Source organism: Bos grunniens, chromosome 6 (genome assembly GCF_055505025.1).
Source record: "Bos grunniens cultivar Pamir isolate PY7600 chromosome 6, Bosgru_T2T1.0, whole genome shotgun sequence".
In the NCBI taxonomy this organism is placed as follows: Eukaryota; Metazoa; Chordata; class Mammalia; order Artiodactyla; family Bovidae; genus Bos; species Bos grunniens.
The window spans coordinates 51,726,129-51,754,050 of record NC_141170.1 but is presented as its reverse complement, the minus strand read 5'-3'; the positions used below and the strand labels follow the sequence as shown (position 1 = coordinate 51,754,050).

Below are 27,922 nucleotides of genomic sequence, written 5' to 3'. Positions count from 1 at the left end.
CATTGGCTGAGGCTGCCTGGGGCCGGGGTCTGCGCGCCACAGTCCGAGACCCTTCAGCTCCGCCCCAACGCGGTTACATGGGGAGCAGGAGAAGACCGGTTGCTTGAGGAGCGAGCTTCTGCGCCTGGGAAGCCCCGTCGCGGGTCATGGGGGGACAGGTGAGGCTGCCGCCCGGAGAGCCCTGCCGAGAAGGTGAGTGTCTGCTCCGGGCAGGAGGACTTGGCGTCCGGATGGCGATGAGACCCGGCGGGCGGTCGCGGGTACTTGTGGAGTCCAGAAAGGGAAACGCCGACTCTTAACGTACTCATTCATGCATTTATTCATTCTCTCAGCTGTCTACAGATATTTATTGGTGCCAACAATATGCCAGACTCTATGGGAATGCCTGAGTCGAACAAGATATACGTGGCTTCCCACTCCCACTCTAGAAGACAGGTCCATGTAAATTATGAAGAGCTGAGTGTCTTGACGGGGTGTTCAGGGTGTTGTGGGAAGACTCCCAAGTTTCATCCGAGAAAGACGCTTCCACTGACTCGGACTCACTTCCAGAGTCCGTGGTCGACGTCATCCCGTGGGCAGAGGGCGCGGCCGTGGACCCGGGGTGGGGGGGTCCAGTCTTGCGCCCCGCACTGGCTTGGCGAAGCTCAAGAACGGTAGAGGGTCAGGCGCCCTGAACACCCTCGGGGGAGGACGCTGAACAAGGCTGGGCTGCCCACCTCCCTCCTCTTTCTTTGAGAGGTGAAAACGCCTCCAACCTCTGTAGCCTCGCGTCTGAGTCGCTGCAGTCACTTGGCTGCTTAAGGCGAGACCGGAACTGGGCGCGATCATTTGTAGGTTTCTCACTGCTCTGTGGCCTAGGTTTTTGCCTCCACCCTCTTCGGCTAAAGTCTTAGGGCGCCGCCCCTTGCTCTTTGCTCATGGGCTTTCTACAACTTCAGTACCGAAGGCTCATGTAACTCGGGATGAAACTAAGGACCTGGGGACCAGGCAGGCGGGGAGGGGGCGCGGGCGGACAGTTTGTATCAGGTGAAATTACAGTTTTCAGTTTGTACAGAGTCCAGAGGAAAGCTGATTTCTGGTTTACCCAGTAAGGCTGTAAAGAGGGAGGGGGCAATGAGAGGCGTGGCAAGAACTCTACCTTCCCAAAACTGCAGGCAAATCCCCCGAGTTTCTCTTCCCTTGGCTCTCCCAGCTTATTCCTTGATGTGGAGAGGTATTGTTTGTTTTGTTTTTAAGGTAGAACGCAGTGAACTAGTCAGAACGGTGCCAGGAAGAGAAAGAACGAACACAGAGTAAAATACCTGAACAATTCACAAACTATTAGAAAGTTGTAGTTTTGAAAGTGGTTATGAGGCAGTAGGATCTAGAATTATTTCCTAGATAGTCAATCTTTGTCTAAAGAATTCCTAAACCAGTAAGTCAAACTGTTACTAACATGTCCACTGTTACTAACACATCCACCCAAGGAGGATGTGTGAATTAACCTGCTTGTTTGAACTTAGGGATGATTTTCCTGCTTTGCTTGTATATTTAGTTCCAACAAGAAATGTTCAAGCTTCATGTTTAATCATTGTTTTTTAGTCATTAAGTTCTGTAAGACTCTTTGTGACTCCACGGACTGTAGCCACCAGGCTCCTCTGTCCGTGAAATTCTCCAAGCAAGAATACTGGAGTGGATTGCCATTTCCTTCTCTAGAGGATCTTCCCAATCTAGGGATGGAACTCAAGTCTCCTGCTTTGGCAAGTGGATTCTTTACCAATGAACCACCAAGGAAGCCCTCCATGTTTAATACCAAGGGTTAACTGTAGTAATTAATTGTGTGGGACTCTGGTGGCATCACGAACTCAATGGACATAAGTTTGAGCAACCTCGGGGAGATGGTGAAGGACAAGGAACCTTGGCGTGATGCAGTCCATGGGGTTGCAAAGAGTTGGACACACGACTGAGCACACGACTGAGACTGAACAACAACTGGGGGAAAAGACTTGAGAGAAACCAGAATTATCAGTGAAACTTCCCTGGTGACTCAGTGGTGAAGAATCTGCCTGCAATGCAGGAAATGCAGATGACTCCAATTCGATCCCTGGATCAGGAAGATCGCCTGGAGGAGGGAATGGCAACCCACTCCAGTCTTTTTGCCTGGAGAATCCCACGGACAGAGGATCCTGGTGGGCTGCAGTCCATGGAGTTGCAAAGAATCCGACATGACTGAAGCAGCTGAGAACACAGGCAGTCTTCTCAGCTATGACACCCTCCTTAAGTCTTTCTTCGTCTGTAAATTGAGAATAATTCCTACAGTTTAGTTTGAGGAGTAGATGCAGGTGGGATTTTATATGAAGCAAACACTTCAGAGTCTGACCTGACATGGAGTAAAGGATCCATTTTTCATTTGTTCACTTATTCAAATGACATTGACCTAGGTTCTATTAATAGAACAGAGAGATTTGCAAGACAGTCTGGGCCTAGAGGCCCAAATAATTGAATAAGTCTTCATAATTAGGAATGAAACCAAGTACAAAATTATTTGAGACTTTTTATTTTTGTGGGTACCCATCCGCATTCTCTGGCCTCTTGGATGCAATGGTATATGTTAATGATTCTGAGATTTTACTTTTTTTTTTTTTCAACTTTACAATATTGTATTGGTTTTGCCATATATCAAAATGAATCTGCCACAGGTAGACATGTGTTCCCCGTCCTGAACCCTCCTCCCTTCTCCGTCCCCGTACCATCCCTCTGGGTCGTCCCGGTGCACCAGGCCCAAGCATCCAGTATCCTGCATCAAGCCTGGTCTGGCGACTCATTTCATATATATTATACATGTTTCAATGCCATTCTCCCAAATCATCCCACCCTCTCCCTCTCCCACAGAGTCCAAAAGACTATTCTATACATCACTGTCTCTTTTGCTGTCTCGTATACAGGGTTATGAAATGTTCCTTTGGTATCTCTGATTTTCTTGAAGAGATCTCTAGTCTTTCGCATTCTGTTGTTTTCCTCTATTTCTTTGCATTGATCGCTGAAGAACTCTTTCTTATCTCTTCTTGCTATTCTTTGGAACTCTGCATTCAGATGCTTATATCTTTCCTTTTCTCCTTTGCTTTTCGCTTCTCTTGTTTTCACAGCTATTTGTAAGGCCTCCCCAGACAGCCATCTTGCTTTTTTGCATCTCTTTTCAATGGGGATGGTCTTGATCCCTGTCTCCTGTACAATGTCAGGAACCTCAGTCCATAGTTCATCAGGCACTCTATCAGATCTAGGCCCTAAATCTATTTCTCACTTCCACTGTATAATCATAAGGGATTTGATTTAGGTCATACCTGAATGGTCTAGTGGTTTTCCCTACTTTCTTCAATTTAAGTCTGAATTTGGCAATGAGGAGTTCATGATATGAGCCACAGTCAGCTCCTGGTCTTGTTTTTGCTGACTGTATGGAGCTTCTCCATCTTCGGCTGCAAAGAATATAATCAATCTGATTTCGGTGTTGACCATCTGGTGATGTCCATGTATAGAGTCTTCTCTTGTGTTGTTGGAAGAGGGTGTTTGTTATGACCAGTGCATTTTCTTGGCAAAACTCTATTAGTCTTTGCCCTGCTTCATTCCGTATTCCAAGGCCAAATTTGCCTGTTACTCCAGGTGTTTCTTGACTTCCTACTTTTGCATTCCAGTCCCCTATAATGAAAAGGACATCTTTTTTGGGTGTTATTTCTAAAAGGTCTTATAGGTCTTCATAGAACCATTCAATTTCAGCTTCTTCAGCGTTACTGGTTGAGGCATAGACTTGGATTACTGTGATACTGAATGGTTTGCTTTGGAAATGAACAGAGATCATTCTGTCGTTTTTGAGATTACATCCAAGTACTGCATTTCATACTCTTTTGTTGACCATGATGGCTACTCCATTTCTTCTAAGGGATTCCTGCCCGCAGTAGTAGATATAATGGTCATCTGAGTTAAATTCACCCATTCCAGTCCATTTCAGTTCGCTGATTCCTAAAATGTCGACGTTCACTCTTGCCATCTCTTGTTTGACCACTTCCAATTTGCCTTGATTCAGGGATCTGACATTCCAGGTTCCTATGCAATATTGCTGTTTACAGCATCGGACCTTGCTTCTATCACCAGTCACATCCACAGCTGGGTATTCTTTTTGCTTTGGCTCCATCCCTTCATTCTTTCTGGAGTTATTTCTCCACTGATCTCCAGTAGCATATTGGGCACCTACTGACCTGGGGAGTTTCTCTTTCAGTATCCTATCACTTTGACTTTTCATACTGTTCATGGGGTTCTCAAGGCAAGAATACTGAAGTGGTTTGCCATTCCCTTCTCCAGTGGACCACATTCTGTCAGATCTCTCCACCATGACCTGCCCATCTTGGGTTGCCCCGTGGGCATGGCTTAGTTTCATTGAGTTAGACAAGGCTGTGGTCCTAGTGTGATTAGATTGACTAGTTTTCTGTGAGTATGGTTTCAGTGTGTCTGCCCTCTGATGCCCTCTTGCAACACCTACTGTCTTACTTGCAAGAATACACAGAAGAACTGTACAAAAAAGATCTTCATGACCCAGATAATCACGATGGTGTGATCACTGACCTAGAGCCAGACATCCTCAAATGTGAAGTCAAGTGGGCCTTAGAAAGCATCACTACGAACAAAGCTAGTGGAGGTGATAGAATTCCAGTTGAGCTATTCCAAATCCTGAAAGATGCTGCTGTGAAAATGGGGCACTCAATATGCCAGCAAATTTGGAAAACTCAGCAGTGGTCACAGGACTGGAAAAGATCAGTTTTCATTCCAATCCCAAAGAAAGGCAATGCCAAAGAATGCTCAAACTACCGCACAATTGCACTCATCTCACACGTTAGTAAAGTAATGCTCAAAATTCTCCAAGCCAGGCTTCAGCAATATGTGAACCATGAACTTCCTGATGTTCAAGCTGGTTTTAGAAAAGGCAGAGGAACCAGAGATCAAATTGCCAACATCCGCTGGATCATGGAAAAAGCAAGAGAGTTCCAGAAAAACATCTATTTCTGCTTTATTGACTATGCCAAAGCCTTTGACTGTGTGGATAACAATAAACTGTGGAAAATTCTGAAAGAGATGGGAATACCAGACCACCTAATCTGCCTCTTGAGAAATCTGTATGCAGGTCAGGAAGCAACAGTTAGAACTGGACATGGAAGAACAGACTGGTTCCAAATAGGAAAAGGAGTACGTCAAGGCTGTATATTGTCACCCTGCTTATTTAACTTATATGCAGAGTACATCATGAGAAATGCTGGACTGGAAGAAACACAAACTGGAATCAAGATTGCGGGGAGAAATCTCAATAACATCAGATATGCAGATGACACCACCCTTATGGCAGAAAGTGAAGAGGAACTAAAAAGCCTCTTGATGAAAGTGAAAGTGGAGAGTGAAAAAGTTGGCTTAAAGCTCAACATTCAGAAAACGAAGATCATGGCATCTAGTCCCATCACTTTATGGGAAATAGATGGAGAAACAGTGGAAACAGTGTCAGACTTTATTTTTCTGGGCTCCAAAATCACTGCAGATGGTGACTGCAGCCATGAAATTAAAAGACACTTACTCCTTGGAAGGAAAGTTATGACCAACCTAGATAGCATATTCAAAAGCAGAGACATTACTTTGCCAACAAAGGTTCGTCTAGTCAAGGCTATGGTTTTTCCTGTGGTCATGTATGGATGTGAGAGTTGGACTGTGAAGAAGGCTGAGCGCCAAAGAATTGATGCTTTTAAACTGTGGTTTTGGAGAAGACTCTTGAGAGTCCCTTGGACTGCAAGGAGATCCAACCAGTCCATTCTGAAGGAGATCAGCCCTGGGATTTCTTTGGAAGGAATGATGCTAAAGCTGAAACTCCAGTACTTTGGCCACCTCATGCGAAGAGTTGACTCATTGGAAAAGACTCTGATGCTGGGAGGGATTGGGAGCAAGAGGAGAAGGGGATGACAGAGGATGAGATGGCTGGATGGCATCACTGACTCGATGGACGTGAGTTTGAGTGAACTCCGGGAGTTGGTGATGGACAGGGAGGCCTGGCGTGCTGCGATTCATGGGGTGGCAAAGAGTCAGACACGACTCTGATCTGAGCAACTGATCTGATCTGATACAGGGTTATTGTTACCATCTTTCTAAATTCCATATATATGCCTTAGTATACTGTATTGGTGTTTTTCTTTCTGGCTTACTTCACTCTGTATAATAGGCTCCAGTTTCATCCACCTCATTAGAAGTGATTCTAACGTATTCTTGTTAATGGCTGAGTAATACTCCATTGTGTATATGTACCACAGCTTTCTTATCCATTCATCTTATGATGGACATCTAGGTTGCTTCCATGTCCTGGCTATTATAAACAGTGCTGCAATGAACATTGGGGTACACATGTCTCTTTCAATTCTGGTTTCCTCAGTGTGTATCCCAGCAGTGGGATTGCTGGATCATAAGGCAATTCTATTCCCAGTTTAAGGAATCTCCACACTGTTCTCCATAGTGGCTGTACTAGTTTGCATTCCCACCAACAGTGTAAGAGGGTTCCCTTTTTTCCACACCCTCTCCAGCATTTATTGCTTGTAGACTTTTGGATCACAGCCATTCTGACTGGCGTGAAATGGTACCTCATAGTGGTTTTGATTTGCATTTCTCTGATAATGAGTGATGTTGAGCATCTTTTCATGTGTTTGTTAGCCATCTGTATGTCTTCTTTGGAGAAATGTCTATTTAGTTCTTTGGCCCATTTTTTGATTTGGTCATTTATTTTTCTGGAATTGAGCTGTAGGAGTTGCTTGTATATTTTTGAGATTAGTTGTTTGTCAGTTGCTCCATTTGCTATTATTTTCTTCCATTCTAAAGGCTGTCTTTTCAACTTGCTTATAGTTTCCTTTGTTGTGCAGAAGCTTTTAAGTTTAATTAGGTCCCATTTGTTTATTTTTGTTTTTATTTCCAGTATTCTGGGAGGTGGGTCATAGAGGATCCTTCTGTGATGTATGTCGGAGAGTGTTTTGCCTATGTTCTCCTCTAGGAGTTTTATAGTTTCTGGTCTTACGTTTAGATCTTTAATCCATTTTGAGTTTATTTTTGTGTATGGTGTTAGAAAGTGTTCTAGTTTCATTCTTTTACAAGTGGTTGACCAGTTTTCCCAGCACCACTTGTTAAAGAGATTGTCTTTAATCCATTGTATATTCTTGCCTCCTTTGTCAAAGATAAGGTGTCCATATGTGTGTGGATTTATCTCTGGGCTTTCTATTTTGTTCCATTGATCTATATTTCTGTCTTTGTGCCAGTACCATACTGTGAGATTTTACTCTTAAAAAAACCATATCATAAACGTTTCTCAAAATTCCACCAAATGAATATAATTTTATTAGCAGGGCAAGCTGTATTTTCTATATAAAATATAGCTTCTTTTATATTACACTAAAATAGACATTCTCCAGATTTCTACAAGAAAGTTAAAAGCATAAGTTTTTTTTTCCAAGTTTAAGTGCTCTAAGTGCTGAAATTTAAGTGCTCTAAGCTAGTAAAAATTCTTCACTTAAGGTTGTTCAGAAAACAATATGTTTGAATTGCAGCAGTTTATGTAGGAAATCTGATGGTCAACAGTCCTCATAGAGTATTTGGCTTCCAAACATACTGATAGTGGGATGATCTTGTTTAGAGATACAAATTTTTAACTTAAAAAAAATCAATAGTATCTGCTCAGTTTTATTTGGATTAATTGAAATAATGGGCTTCTTACCCAGTCCTGTCACAGTTTATTTCCAAACTTCCAGTTTATAGCAAAATTATTTCTCATTCTGCTCCAAATTTTCTCTCCATTTCTCCCAAAATTTTTTCTCATTCCTATTCTACTCTCCTTATTCTTGTCTTTTTGTTAGTTTTCTCAATAAAATTGTCAGTTTCCGTGAGAACAAGACCTGTTTCAGTTTCAAGACCTGTTTACCTGCCTTGTTGATCACTGTCTCCCACATTCCTAGAGCAGGCCGGGCACACAGAAAGTATAATAAGAATTTAAGTGCTGATGAATGGTTGCCCAACATGGTGCTTTGTATGGTAGTTTGGGCTCCCCAGGTGGTGCTAGTGGTAAAGAACCTGCCTGCCAATGCAGGAGACACAGGAGATGCGGGTTCAATCCCTGAGTCTGGGAGATCCCTTGGAGAAGGAAATGGCAACCCACTCTAGTATTCTTGACTGAAGAATTCCATGGACAGAGGAGCTTGGCTGGCTACAGTCCTTAGGGTCACAAAGAGTTGGACACAACTGAAGTGACTTAGTACACGCATGGTAGTTTGTTGAGTAAATGAAATAGATCTGTGGATATACAGTGTTGTTACAAAGCCATAATTAAGCTGTAAGAGGACATTTGTTTGGTTGGCAGTGTTTAATTATACAGTGGAAAGTGAGAAATTAGGTTGGAAAGGCAGAGAAGGCTTTCCAAGGAGGTGAGAGTTCAGTGAAGACAAGGAGCTAGCCACACCAGCCACTACTAGGAGTAACAAGTGAAGGCTACTTAATTAAAAGCTTCTAAGATGAGAAGAAATTAAGCCTATTAAAGAAAGAAGGGAGAAAATTAGGAAATGAGGTTACAGAGATACATGGAGACAGGATTCTATAGGCCATTTTAGACTGTGGTGGGGATTTGGAAAGGGAAGCCATTGTAGAATTTTGGAAGGAGAATTTTGGAAGGACACAAAAGGATGGACTTAACTAAAGGCTTATTTCACCTGAGCTTATGTCTTACTACTCTTTGACCTCATCTCATACCATCTCTCTTCTCTCATCAGCCAACCTGGCTAGTAAAGTTCCTTTTACCCTTCTCAAGTAAATTCCCACATCTGGGTGTTTGCATTTACTTTTAGCAGAGAGGTTTTTCTATTCAATGCTCTCTTAAAAAATACTCCTTTATGCTGCTTTTACTCCTTTCCATGGCAGTCAACATATTCTGTAGTTTTTAGTTCACTTGTTTATTTTCCCCCATTTAGAATGACTGTAGTAGAGCAGGAATTTTACTTTACTCACAGTTGTAACCCCAGCTTCTAGAAAATGCCTGACAGATGGTAGATGCTCAATAAAAACATATTGAATCAGAGAATGAAAAGTGTTGTTTCAGAGAATGAGTGAGAGAGAGTAATGCAACGTAATGTCAGAGGTGAGCAAGCTTCAGAACATGTAAACCTCTTTAAAAATTAAAAATTCAAATTTTGTTACAACTGCCATGAAAAATCATGGGGAATTAAGCAGGGGAGTGATGTAATCTGATTCACACTGGTTGATATTTGGAGAATAAATTGTAATAGACAGAAGAGATTTCATTCATTCTTTCCTTCGCTAATATAAACAGGCAAGTGTATCAGTCAGCTAGGGGCTTCCCTGGTGGCTCAGCAGTAAAGAATCTGGCTGCAAGGCAGGAGATGTGGGTTTGATCCCTGGATCGGGAAGGTCCCCTGGAGAAGGAAATGGTAACCCACTCCAGTATTCTTGCCTGGGAAATCCCATGGACAGAGGAGCCTGGCTGGGGTTGTAAGAGTTAGGCACAACTTAGCGATTAAACCACCAAACCACCACTATCAGTCAGCTATCGCTGTATTACACACAACCCAAATTCTAGGATGCTCAGGCTTCAGTTGTTGCAGCTCCCAGGCTCTAGAGTACAAGATCAATAGTTGTGGTGCACAGGCTTAGTTGCTCCAAGGTATGTGGGATCTTCCAGGAACAGGAAGATCCACCTGTGTCTCCTACATTGGCAGGCAGATTCTTTACCCCTGAGCCACCAAGGGACCCCCAAATTATTCTTTATAGACAAATAAGACTTGAAAAAGCTGTTCAAAGCATTTCATCTTTGTATAAACGACAATAAATTTTAACTGACTTTATTTGTACTTTTTGTTCTTATGTTTCTGAAAGAGAATAGTAGTCTGGGAATTGGATTATTTGGCCCTGATTTTGGCTGTTACGTGGCTTTGCCAAGTCACTTAATATCTTGGCATCAGTTTCTTTAAGATATCTTCCAGATACAAGTGCCTATGAATTTAAAGCTGGTCCATCAGCAATATTTATGAACTACCAGAATTATAAGTAAATTACTCTGGGAACCAAGATAGCTTATTATCAAACCCAAAAGTATTGAAGGGATCTTTAGACTCATTGAGTCAAACTCCCTCATTTTAGAGATGAAGAAACTGAAGTCAAGAGTGATGATTCAATTTTCCCAAGATTATAGACAATTAGTAATGGAGTTTAAGATGGGAAAAGGCATATAATCCTATAGAAAATTTGACTTTGTTGTTAAATTTTTAAGTGTGTGTAAGAAGATATTCACACCTGTACCTAGAAGATACATCTTAAGTTGAATCATATGAAACTGCTATTTTTGGGGGGTAAAAAATTGTCAAATATCATCAACTTCATTTGGTTTAACATAATTGAGAACATTAGCAGCACTGTTTGTAAAAACAAAAACACAGCAAATTACCCAAATGTCCACAAACTATAAAATATAAAAATTACTGGTGAGATAGTCATAAAGGGGAATTCTATAGAACAGTAGGGAAAAAAGCAAACCTTACAGTCAGAGCATCAAGAGTGATAAATCTCAAAAGCAAGCAAATCACCAAAGAATGCATACTATATGATTACATTCTTAGAGAATACAAAAAGAAGAAAATGAAACAATTTATTATTTAAAGATAATCTTATAGGGCAAATTTCTTTCTTTCTTTTTTTTTTTTTTTGGCCATTCCCCATGGCATGTAGGATCTTAGTTCCCTGAGCAGGGATTGAACCCATGTCCCCTGCAGTGGAAGCTCCAAGTCTTAACCAGTGGATTAGCAGGGAAGTCCCGAGAAATCATTTTTTTTTGAAGCAAGGACTATTAGACAGAAAATCAGATTAATTGTTACCTCTGAGAGATAATGTTTTATTTCTTAAATTAGGTGGTTGATACTTTGGTGTATATTATTTTTTTCTTTATAACTGACACATATTTCCTAAATTAAATTATTCAATATTTAAAACAATATAACATTAAAGAAATGACACATGCTCTTTGCTGACAGGAGTATAAATTGGTATAGACACTTGAAAGGGCTATTGGCAGTGTCTATTAAAATGAAAAAGAAGGAATGTAATAGATTTTCTGTGTTAGAGAAAGTTTGGATTAAACTCCTGGAGAATTACTTTGCTTACTATAATCTTAAGAAGCTACCTGAATTTTGAGATCTCTAATTGCTCTGAAATCCTCCAGTGTCCCTGCCCACATATTCTGCTTCCTCCATCCCTCCCCTCCTGCCCTACAGCACTCCATACCCACCTACCCACCAGTCACTCCCTCATTCCTTCATATCACATGCCCTCCCTCTTTCATATGCTCCCCAAACATAAAACAATTTAAGTTCTAAGGTCAGTAACTAGACAAGATTTTATTATTTTTCCTGCCATAAAACATGCAACATTAATGTTCATTTACAATGAGAACTTACAAAAGGCAACAAAGATTATTTGCACTCCCTTATCATCCTCTGCCCCACGCCCCCTAAAATGTTGGAAGCATTTTGCTGTGTAAACAGTTCAGAGAGAGTATTGTTTCACTGGAATGAGGTCCACCCACACTGTTTCCAGAGATAAAGTTTTGGAATGGTTAACTACATAGTAAATGATACTGATGCAGCCATGGAATTTTCTGTCCAGTTCAATCAGATGTTTTCACAAAAATTCATATAATCAAAATTCTTACTACTAAAAATTACTTTTGTAGTAATTGGGGGTTAGATGAGATGAACAGTGTCCAGGACTAGATTGCCTACGGCTAGCTTATGTGAAAATTTGCAGCAATTCTTACTAAAACAACCAGCCTAAAAAATTCCTCAGTTACGGTAAACTATCCCTGAAGTAATATAATTCTCCTTGGAATATTTAGAAGTTTTGTCTCAGAATTTATCCTGTATCTCTGAATCAAAGTTGGTTCATTTTCAAATTACAGAGATAAATGAAATAATAACCATGAAAAAATTGAATTCAATTATTTTACCTTTTGCTAGACTTGAGCTTAATAGTTGTTTCTCACCTGTATGTGTGGTAAAATTCACATAACTCAATACTGCTTTTAGGGCTTCCCAGGTGGTGCTAGTGGTAATGAACCTGCCTGCCAGTGCATGAGACAAAAGATGTGCAAGTTTGATCTGTGGGTTGGGAAGCCACTGTAGGAGGACATGGCAACTCATTCCATTATTCTTGCCTGGAGAATCCCATGGACAGAGGGGCCTGGTGGGTTACAGTCCCTACAGTTGCAAAGAGTTGGACATGACTGAAGCAACTTAGCACACACACACGCACGCATACTGCTTTGCCCCAGAGACACAGATCCCACTATTAAAGTTTTGTTTCTAAGACAACATTTAGTCAAACTATCTTTTGTTGTTTTCTTGCTTTCTTAAGATTTTTGAGATGTAAAGCTGACTTTATTTCACTGAATCCTAAAATTTGTTTTTGCCCATTTTTGTTCAGGGTAAGTAACACTAGGAAAATAAGCCTTTCAAATGGAAAAAAAAAAAAATTGAGAAGATAGAAAACCTAGTCACAGGGTCACTGTGTTGGTAGCTTTTCAAATGGAGAATAGATTATAAAAATCTCTTAAACAGTATAAAATGTTGTCATTCTGTGTTTTAGTATTTAGCTCCCCCCCCCCCAAGAAAAGGCAGTTATAATAATGGGTCTGGTTCAGTGGATTTACATCCTTTTTGAATCCTCTTCAAGGGGGAAAAAAAAGGCCAACTGATATTTAATTCATTTTTCTATTAGAGTCTATTTTATTAAGGAGGAAGTGAATTAGACTTGAAAAATTATTATCTCTGGGAAAGTGGTCTAGTAAACTAGACCCACTTTTAAACACATTTTCTGAAATGCACATCAAGTGGGTTAGCTCAGTTTCCTGTAACGTGGTGATTTCTAGTCTGGTGGGGTTGCTGTGCTCTTTCCTACTTTCGGGCATTATACACACACTGATGCTTTCTGATGAAACACAGATGATGAAACACACTGATGGAGAGAAGTGGATGTGCCGGGGAGGGGGCTGTAATGAACTGCTGAGCCCAAGCCAGTGCACACAGCTCCCTGATGCTCCAGCAGAGAACCAAGTATTGGTAGACTTTCCATTCAATAAGCGGAATCCAGACTTTGATGTGAAGTTTGTCATGCTTAGATGATGACAGCTAAAGCACTTTGCAAACACTGTGAAGAACTTGTGTGTGTGAGCCCAGCAGAACGTGTCTGCCAGCCCGTGGATCAGGTGCTGGAGACTGCCCATCAGGCAGTAAAAAAGTATATTAGTGGAGAAAGAAAGTTTCTATTTCTTGGAGAAAGAAAGAAAATGTTAATGCATCTCCCTTTCGTCGGTTGACATCTCCCTCTTTCCCTTTTTCCAGGCTATGTGCTGTCCCTGAGCTGTCCGAATACCTCCCAGGCTTGGTGTGAGATCACACGTGTGTCACAGCTGCTGGCTTCTCCTGTCCTCTACAGGGACCTGAATTCCAGCATAACCAACCTGAGTGTTTCTACAAATACAGAGAACAAATACAACCTTTATATAGGCCTGGTACTGGCAATAAGTTCCAGTATTTTTATTGGCTCCAGTTTCATCTTGAAAAAAAAGGGCCTTTTGCAACTGGCCAAAAAGGGTGTCACTAGAGCTGGTAAGAGACAAATGCAACTAACAAATTCAAGTTTCTAATTGCAGAGATAATCGTATTGTAAGACCGTGGTGCTATGAGAATTTCAGAGAATTTCCCTGTCTCTGTCTTAGCCCCTATCTCTGTTCTCAGCAGTTTCCAGGATTGAACCAGTTATGTCTCCTTTAGGTTGAGACTAAAACTCAAAAGATTTAGCATGTGGAATGAGTTATTCTTTCATAACCTTGTTGTCGTTCAGTTGCTAAGTCATGTCTGACTCTTTGCGACCCTATGGACTGCAGCATGCCAGGCTTCCCTGTCCTTCACTGTCTCCAGGAGTTTGCTCAAACTCACATCCATTGAGTCAGTGATGCCATTCAACTATCTCATCCTCTGTCACCTCCTTCTCCTCCTTAGTCTGAGATTTCAGGATTTAAAGTCAGATCAGGCTAAACACATTAGGGGGTTTTGTTTGCACTCAGAGTAAAATCCAAACATCCTTGCACAATCTCTGACCTCACCTCCTGTCTAAAGTGTCCCATGCTACCTCTCCAGCTTCATCTTCTGCTACCCTCCCTGCCACCTGCTTTTCTCTGGTTCTTAGAATTTACCAAGTTCTTTCCCACCTCAAGAGACAGGGGTTCAATCCCTGAGTCGGGAAGATCCCCTGGAGTAGGAAATGGCAACCCACCCCAGTATTCTTGCCTGGAGAATCCCATGGACAGAGGAGTCTGGTGGGCTACAGTCCATGGGGACAGCAAAGAATCAGAAATGACTGAGCGCAGCATGGCTGGGACAGCTTCCCACCTCAAGGTCTTTTCCTTTGCCTGCAACTCTCTTCTTCCTGCCTGTCACTTGGTGACTCATACTTCAGACTTCAACTAAAATATAACCACTCCAGAATGGCCTTCTTGACCATCCTCTTTGGGAAGGTCTCACTCACCTCCACCCCTGCTATTATTGCACTAAGGGTTTCCTTCAGTGTCCCTGGAATAATTTGTCATTGTACATTTATTGTTTATTTACTTGTTGTCAACAGTCTTGTTTATTGATAGTAGATTCACAAAAGCAGGAACCTTCCCTAGCATAGAGGTTGGCACCCAATAAGTATTGTCAAGTCAATAAATAGATAGCAGTAGAATTAGGTACTATTTGCAGTGACATTTCAGAAGCTGTTAGCTCTGCTTGACTGTCCTTTATTAGCCATGAATTTTCTATTCATTCTTATCAAGAAAAATGTCTTTAAAAAGCTAAATATTGTTCTAAGATCCATGGAGGATAATAAATGGTTATGAATTACACAAACAAGTTTATAGAAGAGTACTATTGAGGGGACACTGATTAAAATAGTTTAGCATTTAAAAAGATAGACAAAATAAAAGATAATTGAAAAGTCGAATAAGTCCATGCAGCAGTTTATTACACAATTTTTAAAGTGGCATTTCAGTCCACTAGAGAAAGGATGAATTATTCAATCGGAAGTATAGAGACAACTGTCAAAAACTAGAGGAGAAAAATGTAAGAGTCCTACTTTATTCCATTTTTCACAATAGATTTCACATACTTTAATTTAAATTTAAAATAAAGTAATTTTTTTAAATCCTAAAAGAAAGTCTTCCTAAGCATAAAGATAAAGGAGGAAACAATTCTATATGAAGAAAGAGATTATCTGGATTGACCAAAAAAAAAAAAATCCTACTTGAAAACACCTGTAACTGAAACTGAAAAGGAAATGACATGTAGGGGAGAAAATTTCAAAATATATGACAAAGGGTATTAGGATCCACAGTATGTAAAGAGTGACTACAGCTGATAATCCCAGGAAAAGGAAATGGCAACCCACTCCAGAATTCCTGCCTGGAGAATCCCAAGGACAGAGGACCCTGGCAGGCTACAGTCCATGGGGTCTCAAAAAAGTCTGACATGACTTAGGTGTGACTAAACAACAACAATAGTTGATAAGAAAATGATTAGTACCTAACAGAAAAAGACAAAGCACATAAACAAGGAACTCACAGAATAAGAATTGTAAGTGGCCAATAAACATACTTAAGTAAATGTTAATTCACTAGTACCCAAAGAGATATCAACTATATAACAATTGGCTCCAGGGTTGTTGCCTACTATTTTAATAAGATTTGGTTTTTCTTTAAAAAATAATGCCCTATGCTGCTAAGGGAACTTGAGAAATAAATAGCTTTCTTAAACATTGCTGGAAGCAATATAAATAGGTACAAACTTTCCTGAGAGAAATTTGGGAAAGTTTACAATGTTACCATCTTAAAATCGAATAATTCTACTTCTGGGAATTTATCTTAAGAAGTGAATGAAACTACAGTAATAAAAACAGCATCATATTGGCACAAAAACAGACATATAGATCAATGGAACAGAGATAACCCACACATCTACAGTCAATTATCCTATTATAAAGCAAGCAAGAATATATAATGGAGAAAAGAGTTTCTTCAACATGTGGTGTTGGGATAACTGGACAGCTACATGTAAATCAAGGAAATTAGAACATCCCTCATACCATATACAAAAATAAACTCAAAAAGGTTTAAAGACCAAAATATAAGATGTGACACCATAAAACTCCTAGAGGAGAACATAGGCAAAACATTCTTGGACATAAATGGTAGCAATATTTTTATATGTCTCCCAAGGCAAAAGAAATAAAAGCAAAAATAAACAAATAGGACCTAATCAAACTTAAAGCTTTTGCATAGCAAGGGAAACCATCAACGAACAAAAAAGACAACCTATGTAATGGGAGAAAGTATTCGAAAATAGTGTAACCAACAAGGAGTTAATATCCAAAATATACAAATAGCTCATACAACTCAATATCAAAACAAACAACCCAATCAAAAAAATGGCAGAACACTTAAATAGACATTTTTCCAAAGAAGACATTCATATAACCTATAGACACATGAAAAGACGTTCAGTGTCACTAATTATCAGGGAAATGCAAATCAAAACTATAGTGAGGTATTATCTCACCCTGGTCAGAATGGCCATCATTAAAAAGTCCACAGACAAATGACTAGAGAGGGTGTGGAGAAAAGGGAACCCTCCTATACTGCTGGTGGGAAGGCAAATTGGTACAGCCACTCTGGAAAACGACTGGAGGTTTCTTAGAACACTAAAATTAGAGTTACCATATGATCCAGCAGTCCCATTCCTGGGCATGTATTCAAAAAGACAAAAACTCTAATTTGAAAAGACATATACACCCCAGTGTTCAAAGCAGCACTATTTACAAAAGCCAAAACATGTAAAAAACCCAAGTGCCCATCAACAGATGATTGGCTTAAGAAGATGGGATATATAAATATAATGGAATATTACCCAATCATAAAAATGAATTAAATCTTGCCATTTACACCAACACAGATGCACCTAGAGAATATAATACTAAGTCAAACAGAGAAAGACAAATATATATTACTTATATGTGGAATCTACAAAATAATGCAAATGAGAACCAGACTCATAGACATAGAAAACAAATTTATGGTTACCAAAGGGAAGGGGATAAATTAGAATAAATTAGAAGTATGATATTAAGAGATACAAACTACTGTACCTAAAATAGATGAGCAACAAATATTTACTGTATAGCATATAGAACTACATTCAATATCTTATAATAACCTATAATGGAAATTAATCTGAAATATATATATATATAAAAAACTGAATCACTTTGCTGTATACCTGGAACTAACACAAAATTATAAATCAAGTATATTTCAATTTCTTAAAAAAAGAATTAAACACATCCAATATAAGCATTATGGCCTATAAAGTAAAAGAGTTTAAAAAAAAAAGAGTAAATAAGAATTCAACCTAGATTTACATATCTGGATGTTTATAATATTTAAGGCTTTTATATAATGATAAGAAAAAAACTAAAAACAATATATATATATTGTTTCCAGTTTTATATATATATACACTCTATGGTTATATATATATATATATATATATATACACACACACACACACACACACTCTATGTTTGAGTGTCTGTATGATCTCATACAGGTTAATAATAATACACCAGACTTTGGAATGCTCAATTATTAATTAAGGGCTGACAAAGTATTTCTGATACTAAGTTTTTTAAAAATAGCATATGAAATCATATTTTAATATTCCAATTTAGTTATTTGCAAATTTTGTAAGGAGAAAATCATAAATGGTTAATTCATGTGGTTAAGGTCAAAAATTACAAGAGTGGGAAGATAATTCTCTGAGTATCTTAGGAAAGGTTTTGTCGTTTTCAGTAGACTAGACACAAATAGATTCAAGGGATTAGATCTGATAGACGGAGTGCTTGAAGAACTATGGACAGAGGTTCATAACATTGTACAGGAAGTGGTGATCAAAACCAACCCCAAGAAAAAGAAATGTGAAAAAGATAAAATGGCTGTCTGAGGAGGCCTTACAAATAGCTGAGAAAAGAAGAGAATTGAAAGGCAAAGGAGAAAAAGAAAGATACATCCATCTGAATGCAGTTCCAAAGAATAGCAAAGAGAGATAAGAAAACCTTCCTAAGTGAACAGTGCAAAGAAATAGAGGAAAACAATAGAATGGAAAGACTAAAGATCTCTTCAAGAAAATTAGAGATACCAAGGAAACATTTCATGCAAAGATGGGCACAATAAAGGACAGAAACGATATGGACCTAACAGAAGCAGAAGATATTAAGAAGAGGTGGCAAGAATACACAGAAGAATTATACAAAAAAGATCTTAATGACCCAGATAACGAGGATGATGTGATCACTCACCTAGAGCCACACATCCTGGAATGTGAAGTCAAGTGGGTCTAAGGAAGCATCATTACAACCAAAGCTAGTGGAGGTGATGGAATTCCAACTGAGCTATTTCAAATCCTAAAAGATGATGCTGTGAAAGTGCTGTATTCAGTATCCCAGCAAATATGGAAAACTCAGCAGTGGCCACAGGACTGGAAAAGGTCAGTTTTCATTCCAATTCCAAAGAAGGGCAATGCCAAAGAATGCTCAAACTACCGCACAATTGCACTAATTTCACGTGCTAGCAAAGTAATGCTCAAAATTCTCCAAACCAGGCCTACAGTACTTGAACAGAGAACTTCCACACACATGTTCAAACTGGATTTAGAAAAGGCAGAGGAACCAGAGATCAAATTGCCAACATCCGTTGGATCATTGAAAAAGCAAAAGAATTCCAGAAAAACATCTACTTCTGCTTCATTGACTATGCTAAAGCCTTTGACTATGTGGATCACAACAAACTACAGAAAATTCTTAAAAAAGATGGGAATACCAGACCACCTTACCTGCCTCCTGAGAAACCTGTGTGCAGGTCAAGAAGCAACAGTTAAAACTGGACATGAAACAACAGACTGGTTCCCAATTGGGAAAGAAGTACTTCAAGTGTGTATATTGTCACCCTGCTAATTTAACTTCTATGCAGAGTACATCATGCAAAATGCCAGGCTGGGTGAAGCACAAGCTGGAATCAAGATTGCCAGGAAATATCAATAACCTCAGATATGCAGATGACATCACCTTTATGGCAGAAAGCGAAGAGGAACTAAAGAGCCTCTTGATGAAAGTGAAAGAGGAGAGTGAAAGAGCTGGCTTGAAATTCAACATTCAAAAAATGAAGATCATGGCATCTGGTCCCATCACTTCATGGCAAATAGATGGGGAAACAATGGAAACAGTGACAGACTTTATTTTCTTGATTTTCTCCAAAATCACTGCAGATGGTGACTGCAGCCATGAAATTAAAAGATGCTTGCTCCTTGGGAGAAAAGCTGTGACAAACCTAGACAGCATATTAAAAAGCCTAGACATTACTTTGCTGACAAAGGTCCATATAGTTAAAGCTATGGTTCTTCCAGTAGTCATGTATGGATTTGAAAGTTGGACCATAAAGAAGGCTGAACACCGAAGAATTAATGCTTTTGAGATTTGGTGTTGTTGAAAACTCTTGAGAGTCCCTTGGACTGCAAGGAGATCAAACCCGTCCATCCTAAAGGAAATCAGTCCTGAATATTCATTAGAAGGACTGATGCTGAAGCCCCAATACTTTGGCCACCTAATGCAAAGAACTGACTCATTGCGGAAAAAAAGACCCTGATGCTGGGAAAGATTGAAGGTAGGAGAAGGGAATGACAGAGGATGACATGGTTGGATGGCATCACTGACTCAATGGACATGAGTTTGTGCAAGCTCCCAGAGTTGGTGATGGACAGGGAAGCCTGGCATGCTGCAGTCCATGGGGTCACAAAGTGTCAGACACAACTGAGCGACTGAATGACAGCTGACACAAATTCAGTTTCATGGTGCCAAAAGGTAGAGAATAAGTAGAGTCCAGCTGGCTAATGCTGGTTATTCTCTCATTGACTATCCAAAATTTCAAAAGCTCTTATGTCAACCATCTTTCCTTTAATGTCTTCATTAGGTACTAATCTAATTTAATATTTACGGGGTTCTGTCTTTAACTGTGGCCAAAATAAAGCATTTAGGGCTTATAATACTCTATCTACACCTCTGAATGGCATAAATAGTTTACCTTCCATATCAGTAAACAAAGGATACTGCTGACATCAAGACAGTAGTGACTGCCCCCACCAGCAGTCAGTGCAGCCTGAGGGGATTTGAGATGGAGAGCACTCGATATTGGCCCTAAACAGTTAAGGTGCATACCAAAGGAATGATTCCAGTGAGCCAGACTCCTACATCTTCCCATACAAATAGAAGTGCTAAATTCATTGTTTAAAATTAACAGTAATCTTTTGATGTTCCAACTACCTGTTTGTTTTTTTAATTTTTTTTGCAAAACTCCTATATATCCTGGCTCCTCCCTTTTCTATTCAGAGCAGGCCCTCAGAATTATCTGAGAGGCTGCCTCCCAGACTTAAGCCCTCAGCAAATCCACCAAATAAAACATAATTTTCAGTTTTTAGGTTTGCATTTTTTTTTTGAGTTGAAAATAATAAACCTCATGACTAATTTTCCTGCAAATGAAGAAAACATTTTCTGTAGAAATCAAAGGCAATGTAAAGGAGATCTCTAGAAATGACTGAGTAAGTAAGCTAAAAGATCAGATATACTGAGTAGGCCTTAAGTCTTGCTTTTTCTAACCATATTCCGGTACCTTTTATAGAAGTTAATTCCCCAAACCCTCTTCTTCCACTTTAGAACTTAATTTCTATTTTCATCATTTTCCTAGGACAAGGTGGACATTCTTACCTCAAGGAATGGCTCTGGTGGGCAGGATTACTCTCAAGTGAGTCCATAATGCCAAGAATGGTGTTTGCTTGCAAAATGATGAATAAATTACATGCAGTTGTTCAAACTGATCAGTTTATCCAACTGGTAAGGCTGGCATATCAGTCTGGAAGTTTTTGTGTGGGCATAATGTCTCATATATAAAGTAAGTCCTATGAATTTAGAATTAATTTTTATTCTGTCTTCCTCCCACCCTCATGTTCTCAATACTGTCTTGGATAGCCAAGAAAAAACTTACCATCTGAAATCTTAAGTTTTATCACTAACTTCTCCTTCTTTTGTATTTTATTCCCCATAATAATTGATGAAAATGCTTCCCTCCTGTATTTCCCTGGCTCCTAATTCTATATGTGACTATTCTAGCTGCATAGAGTGGGTAAATTTCCTAGCAAGGACCAAAACGTGGATAAATGAAAGTCCCCTCAGGTTGCTTGGTTCTGAACAAACAGAGAGGAGATGAAGATTGTCAGCATCTCCCTCCTCCTAGACTTGCCCGGAGGATTAAATGAGACTCTGTATGAAGTGAAACCACTTTCGTTAATGTGATGTCCAGAGAGAAGGCGGTGTTATCTCTCAAGCACTTTTGCAGATTTATATCTCCCTGCTAATTCCTCTGAACTTTCTCAAATTCCAAGCCTTAAACTTCCAGAGAAAGGACCTCATAAATTGTAGTTTCACATACTTGCCAGCCATCTCCCTCTGCAGCCAGAAGCCTTAAAACTTCCATCGGTTTTCCTGTACCACGTAAAACATTTCAGTATTTTTGAGATTCTCTTAAAGAATTGGATAACTTTTTCTTTAAACAAATGGTGGTATCTAAAAGGCTTGTTACGTCAAAACTTGGTTTCGCCTCTTGGTGGGTGTCAAAAGACACAACCAAACCAAAGATAAGAAGAAGAAAGGATTTGTTACTTGGAGCAGGTAAGGAGAATTCTGGAGATCTTTCCCAAAGTGCTGTCTCCCCAAACAGCAAATTGGGAAAGTTTCAAGCTCAAAGTATGTGCATATTCATAGAGGGCTTGAGCAGAGAAGAATCGAACATAGAAATGGGATGAAGGTTGATAAAATCCAGGCTAAGGCTTCTGTCTAGTTTATAGAGGTCATGAGGGTTGGGCAAGTTCAACATCATTCCTTAGGTTCAAATGGACTTAGTGGTGGAGGGGATTTAAATTCTGCAAAATAGCTCAAGAAAGTACTTTAGGCTAGCCTTTCCACTGAACCAGAATTGGGAGTCTTTACAACCAATTTATCATCTTTGCTGTTGTGACTTTTCTTGCCTGATAACAGTTTGTCCTTTTGTTCCTTTAAGATCATTAATTATTGAGCCCTGTTCAACGGCAAGCACTGTGGCCAGGCTTAGAGCACACAATAGCTTAGGCCTAAAATGGCTTCTCTTACATCAAAAAGCTGTATCTCGTTCTTTTCCTTTGGGAAACCCATACCCTATCTGCTTACAAGATGGTGAATAAAAATAATTTCAATTTATATAGCGTTTTTTCAATTTTTAAGGTGTTTTCACATTTGTTTTCATACTTCATTTGAGTAACTGTTGTCAGGGACCATACTGGGAAGATTCCAAATAAATACTTGGATGATTCTCTCCCTTTACTCTCTCTTTTTCTCGTATCTTCCCACCCTCTGCCTATGCGATAGAAAGTAGAAGAAGAATATTATATGGCTACATTTGTAATTGTATTCTCACCATGCACATGGTTTCAACAAGTATTAAAGACAGAAAAGCATTGTCTTCAACATTAGAGATTTTTACCTAGAGACAAACACACATTACTTCATGAAGTCAGTATTTTCCTGGAAAGCTATCGTGATAAAAATATAAATAATGAGGTATTCAAGAAAGCTTATGTTGATGAAAAATTAACTAGTCAATCTAAAAAAGAAATGGAAAATTTTTATTCAAGTCAAATTAAGAATTATAACCTGAGAACAGACTCTCAGCAAACTATTCTGTACGTTAGAGATCAAATCACAGTTGTATAAGTTTTTCAAGACAGGAGGCTGTACACTAAATGCTGTATAATGAACACTTTACACAATCCAGAGGTGCACATACAAAGAAGGTCGTGGTCCCTTCAAGATTGAGGAGGAAGGATATCCGCTAAGGAGTCTGGCTAATGCACAAGACACACTAAAGGGGAGAGGGGAGGCCCAAATGGGGAAAAAAATTGTGTACATTTTTCTCATCTTGCCATAAAATGTGAATTTTATTTCATTGCTTATGATTCCAAGAAAACTACCATTGTTGCTGTTATGCACAGTCTCCTAATGTTCCATTCTGTATGTTTCTATTTGTTTTAAGATGTTTTGAAGCTGATTACTCTTGCAGATCTGGCTGGGGATGGGGTAGGGGCTGGGAGTGGAGTGGATAGCAGCCAGGGGGAAAAAGAAAAAGTGTACTGGTGTCTTTTATCTGTTCCAGAAGCTCTCTCAACAAGAAGTATGTGCTTGGCATAGCTGCAGTGTGAAATACTACATTCTGTGGGCAAGCATTCAGTTGTGACCCAGGAGAATAATCTGCCCTCAATACAAGAACCCAACTCTTAGAGGGATTTTCCATTGCTCTCGAAGTTAATTGCATCCCCCTATCTCATGGAAGTCTGGAGTTGCTCAGATAAGAAAAGGCCTCCAGGAGCACATTGTTAGGACTTGAGCTACTAAGATACTGTTACTTGCTTGTAGATCCCCTGCAATCCAGGGCTGCCTGACTACACAGGCCTGTGGGTATCTCTGCCTATCCCCTGGCTGGACTATCCCCTGGCTGGACCTCTAGAAAGCATTCTAATTTTACAAGTTGCTTTATTATTAATTTGCCCACAGTAGGTATTCTTGAGCAAACAATAATTCTCTGCTCACTTCAAAGCCTACCTCTGCCAGATTTCAGCAGAGTGACCAACTATGTTTCTGGTACTAAAGTAACTGAAATCTTTATTGAAGGTCTTTTAAAATAGATATTTCCCTGTCACCACTTTTTGCATTAGTGAGTTTGCATCATCAGGTAATTATGGTGCATCTGCAACCTTTGAATACCAAACTTTCCCCACCTTCCCTAAAAGAAGTTAAATTATTCCTTTTCATTAGTTGTGAGTGTCTTCAGAATAAAAGACTACTGTTTTGCCTGTGTCCGTTGTTGAATACATGTGCCTATCCTTCATATTAACGCTGCTGCTTGCTTTCCAGTGGGAGCAGGAGAGGCTGTGAATTTTGCAGCTTATGCTTTCGCTCCTGCCACTCTGGTCACCTCACTGGGCGCTCTGAGTGTTCTTGTCAGGTACGTGAGCAGTAAGGAACTTGGCTTCTGCAGAGATTTTAATACCATGATTCACATAACCCACAAGAAATAGATTACTAAGCGTATCTCAAAGAAAATTTTGAAAATCACAAAAATAATTTAAGAAGATTCCACAATAAATAGCAGTAGAAATAAGAAACAGAGTGTCTTCCTGCTAAACTTAAGGTAATTGTGTGTTTTCTTTGTGATGATTCAGTGAAGCCAAGCAGTTTTCCCCTCTCACCTGAACAAATTGCCACAACCCTCTTTATGCTTTCTGTTGCCATAGTGGTTAATGACCATAGTTATCAGAGGACTTTAAAAAGCATGATATTTGGTTTAAATTTCAGCTCTTACTAAAACTCTTGCATTGATGCTGAATTACTTCTGTTTGGAGACATCTTAGTTTCTTTTAGTCCTGCAAGCAGGAGTCATTTTCCTGTCAATAGAAAGTGGATCTAATATATCTGAGTTGATCGTTATTATGATCCCAAATGAATGTGTTCCATGAACCCATGAACTGTTTTATTTTGTAACTAAGCAACTATTGTGTTTTTGCCTTTTCCTTTTATCTCCATTATCAACCTCTAGAAGAAGGTTTATGACTAGGCCTACCCACTGGTGGGAGTGCCAGGGCATAAGGAGAAGGGACCACAGCCGACCTAGTGGTTGAACAGCAGGATGGCATAATCTGTGTCCATCCTGGTGCCAATCTAGAACTCCCTGAGGCCATAGCAACCAAAGTAGTGGGAAAGTATCAGGGCAATAGCAGTTGGTAAGGAAATATTTTAGTATTTTGACAACCCATTTGGTTGTACTTGTGTGTACCAGCTAAATACTGGCCCTGAAGAGCAGAGTTAATTCTTCTTTAGGCTTATATCTTTCTTTGAAGCTTTCATGAGCATGCATGTTCTAAATGTATCATGCCAGTAAGATGTAAAAATATCTTCTACTTTGACTTTACAGAAAAAGATGGGGAAATTGAAAACAAATTGAGTGGGACCTCTTAGAAGGCCATGGGAAATTTTCAGGTGTACAGAATGCCTATTATAATATTTTAGATAGAAAAGCAATTTAAGCAGATTTGATTAATCATCTTTTCTGAGTTTTAAAGCTAATCAGAGTACAGATGTAGAAAATAAAGTTACCAGAAGGTGAAGGGAGAAGAAGGGATAAATTGGAAGACTGGAATTGACATATATATATATACTATATATAAAACAGACAACTAATAACCTACTGTATAGCACAGGTAACTCTACTCAATACTCTGTAATGGTCTATATGGGAAAAGAATCTAAAAAAGAGTGGATATATGCATATGTATAGCTGATTCACTTTGCTGTATTCCTGAAACTAACAGAACATTGTAAATCAACTATACTCCCATGAAATTTTTTTAAAATAGCAAACTACCAATGATTTTTAAAATGTTAATCTTAAAGTTTGACAAATGGTAGAAATTTTTCTAAATACAAATATAGTAATATATAACAAACTTCACACACATACATAAAGCAAGCAAGCTAATTGGGGTTTTCAGTGTCATGTAGCATATTCCAAGCAGTTGACTGAGATACAGACTGGTGCACACCATGGCGTGACAACTGAGCTGCTGTGGAATCCAAAGGTAATTGAATAAGAGTGATTTTTTTCCTTCTTCCCACAGTGCAATATTGTCTTCCTACTTTTTAAATGAGCAATTGAACATTCATGGGAAAATAGGCTGCATATTAAGTATATTGGGATCAACTGTGATGGTTATCCATGCCCCACAAGAAGAGAAAGTTGCTACTCTGCATGAAATGGAAATGAAATTGAGAGACCCAGGTCTGTAATTCAACTGAAAGAGACACTCAAATTCTGCTCCACTTTCTGTCATCACATGAGTTTGTAATAATATTGTAATATGCTTCCTGCAAGCCTGTCTGTGGCTTGAGATATAGTACAAGCCTTCTGAGTAGTACAAGCCTTCTGAAAAGGTGCCACAACTAATTTCTGTGTCCGTGCTTCGCTTCCTCAGAATGAAGGGAAGAGATGGGAATTGGAGAGGGGAAAGGCTTATATTCCAACCCAAACTTTGACATCTTCCTCATTCTGAAAATAAAGTCAATCGGGCAATACCTGCTGTACCTTATAGTGTTGTCTGTGAGGTTCAAATATGTCTGTGAAAGTCCATTATGAGATATCAAAAGCCATGCAGTAACATGTTGTTGCTGTTCCTGTTTTTAATTTAATCACGGTTCTCTTTCTAAAACACTTATGCTCCTAAACTCATGACTAACAAGATTTCACAAAGACCTGACCCTATTGGCATTTTCTAAAGTCTAATTCTTTTCTCCTTCTAACAGGATTTATCTGCTTTGCTGTGATCATAACTGTGATCTCCTTGGTACTAATTTTGATTGTGGCGCCCAAGAAAGGACAGACCAATATATTGGTCTACATATCAATCTGTTCACTGATTGGAGCATTTTCAGTTTCCTCTGTCAAGGGCCTGGGAATTGCCATTAAGGAACTACTGGAATGGAAGCCCGTTTATAAGCATCCCCTGGTCTTTGTTTTGTTGGCTGTACTTGTGCTTTCGGTGGCAACACAGATCAACTATCTCAACAAGGCACTGGACACCTTTAATACATCTCTTGTGACTCCCATTTATTACGTGTTGTTCACATCCATGGTAGTGACTTGCTCCGCCATCTTATTCCAAGAATGGTATGGCATGAATGCTGGAGATGTCATCGGGACTTTGAGTGGATTCTTCACCATCATCAATGGCATCTTCCTTCTACATGCTTTTAAAAACATTGACATTACCTGGAGTGACCTGACATCCACTACTCAGAAAGAAGTCCTCTCTGCGAATGGCAGTGAAGACAAATATGTCTTACTAGAGAACACAGACTGTTCAGTGCCAGGATTCGATGATGACATTACCTTGTATAGCAGGACTGGTCAAAATCCCTAGAAACGTGGACTTTAACCACCAGGAGACACTTGGAGAGGAGAAGGAATACCTGATTCTTGAAAGAAATATTAGGAAAGCTGGCATTTTTAAAGTTCTAACTAATAATGTACACATGAGGCCAAATAAGCCATCAAGTTTGAAAAATCAAAATTTTGGTCCAGAAGACTTTTGCTGTTTTTCATTTCTGCAAACTTGAAACACTCCCTAAGCATGAAAGAAGTCAAAGAATTAGATAACTCTCAGAATAATCTCTTTCTTTTGGTCACAGTGTGTGTGACCTGCCAGGTGGCTCGTCATTTCTTTGGCTGCTATTCTTAGTTTCTCAGTAATTCACAGGTAAACTCAACTGTGTACTGATAAGCAGAATATCAGTCTTCACTCTAATGAGTCATAGTTTCAAATTATTAAGACTGAGAAGCGAGATCACTGATGCTTCCCCTCGCTCTACAACTTCCTTCTTTCTAAACTAAATAGCTAAAAGGAAGAGTGTTAAAGAACACACACATGTTGGAAATCTGCTCGGTGGTATGCTAGACTGTGCAAGACACATGTGCCCATGAAGGGCTTATAAGTTGTAATTTATTGGTATATCATAGAGGTTTATTAACAATTAAAATGGGAGAATGGAAGAGAGAAATACTTAATACCTTAGGTAAATGAAACTATTTTTCCTTTTCACAAAAACA

At 39.3% G+C, this 27,922-nt stretch overlaps 1 protein-coding gene and 1 long non-coding RNA gene across 4 annotated transcripts in view; one reads left to right on the top strand and one right to left on the bottom strand.

Annotated features, from left to right (window-relative positions):
- Positions 1–27,922, bottom strand: part of LOC147370716 (uncharacterized) — a 47,074-nt gene that overhangs the window by 10,832 nt on the left and 8,320 nt on the right. The gene's annotated exons all lie outside the window — the stretch shown is intronic.
- Positions 70–27,399, top strand: NIPAL1 (NIPA like domain containing 1). Of its 3 annotated transcripts, none has more exons than XM_086405878.1 (6): positions 70–192; positions 13,440–13,706; positions 20,924–20,980; positions 24,178–24,268; positions 25,938–26,098; positions 26,620–27,399. In XM_086405878.1, exons 1-6 carry the CDS (start codon positions 147–149, stop codon positions 27,234–27,236), a joined length of 1,239 nt encoding a protein of 412 aa, XP_086262004.1. In that variant the 5' UTR covers positions 70–146; the 3' UTR covers positions 27,237–27,399. The 3 variants fall into 3 exon arrangements, with proteins under 3 accessions (XP_086262004.1, XP_086262005.1, XP_086262006.1); XM_086405879.1 differs by having other exon boundaries at positions 20,924–21,127; XM_086405880.1 differs by lacking the exons at positions 70–192; positions 24,178–24,268 and having other exon boundaries at positions 13,603–13,706.

Bases quoted from the DNA above. Each gene is read 5' to 3' on its own strand.
- NIPAL1 (XM_086405878.1), top strand. From the start codon at position 147: ATGGGGGGACAGGTGAGGCTGCCGCCCGGAGAGCCCTGCCGAGAAG. The intron at 24,269-25,937 runs GTACGTGAGCAG...TTCTTCCCACAG, and splicing joins GCTCTGAGTGTTCTTGTCAG to TGCAATATTGTCTTCCTACT. The intron at 26,099-26,619 runs GTCTGTAATTCA...TCCTTCTAACAG, and splicing joins AATGAAATTGAGAGACCCAG to GATTTATCTGCTTTGCTGTG.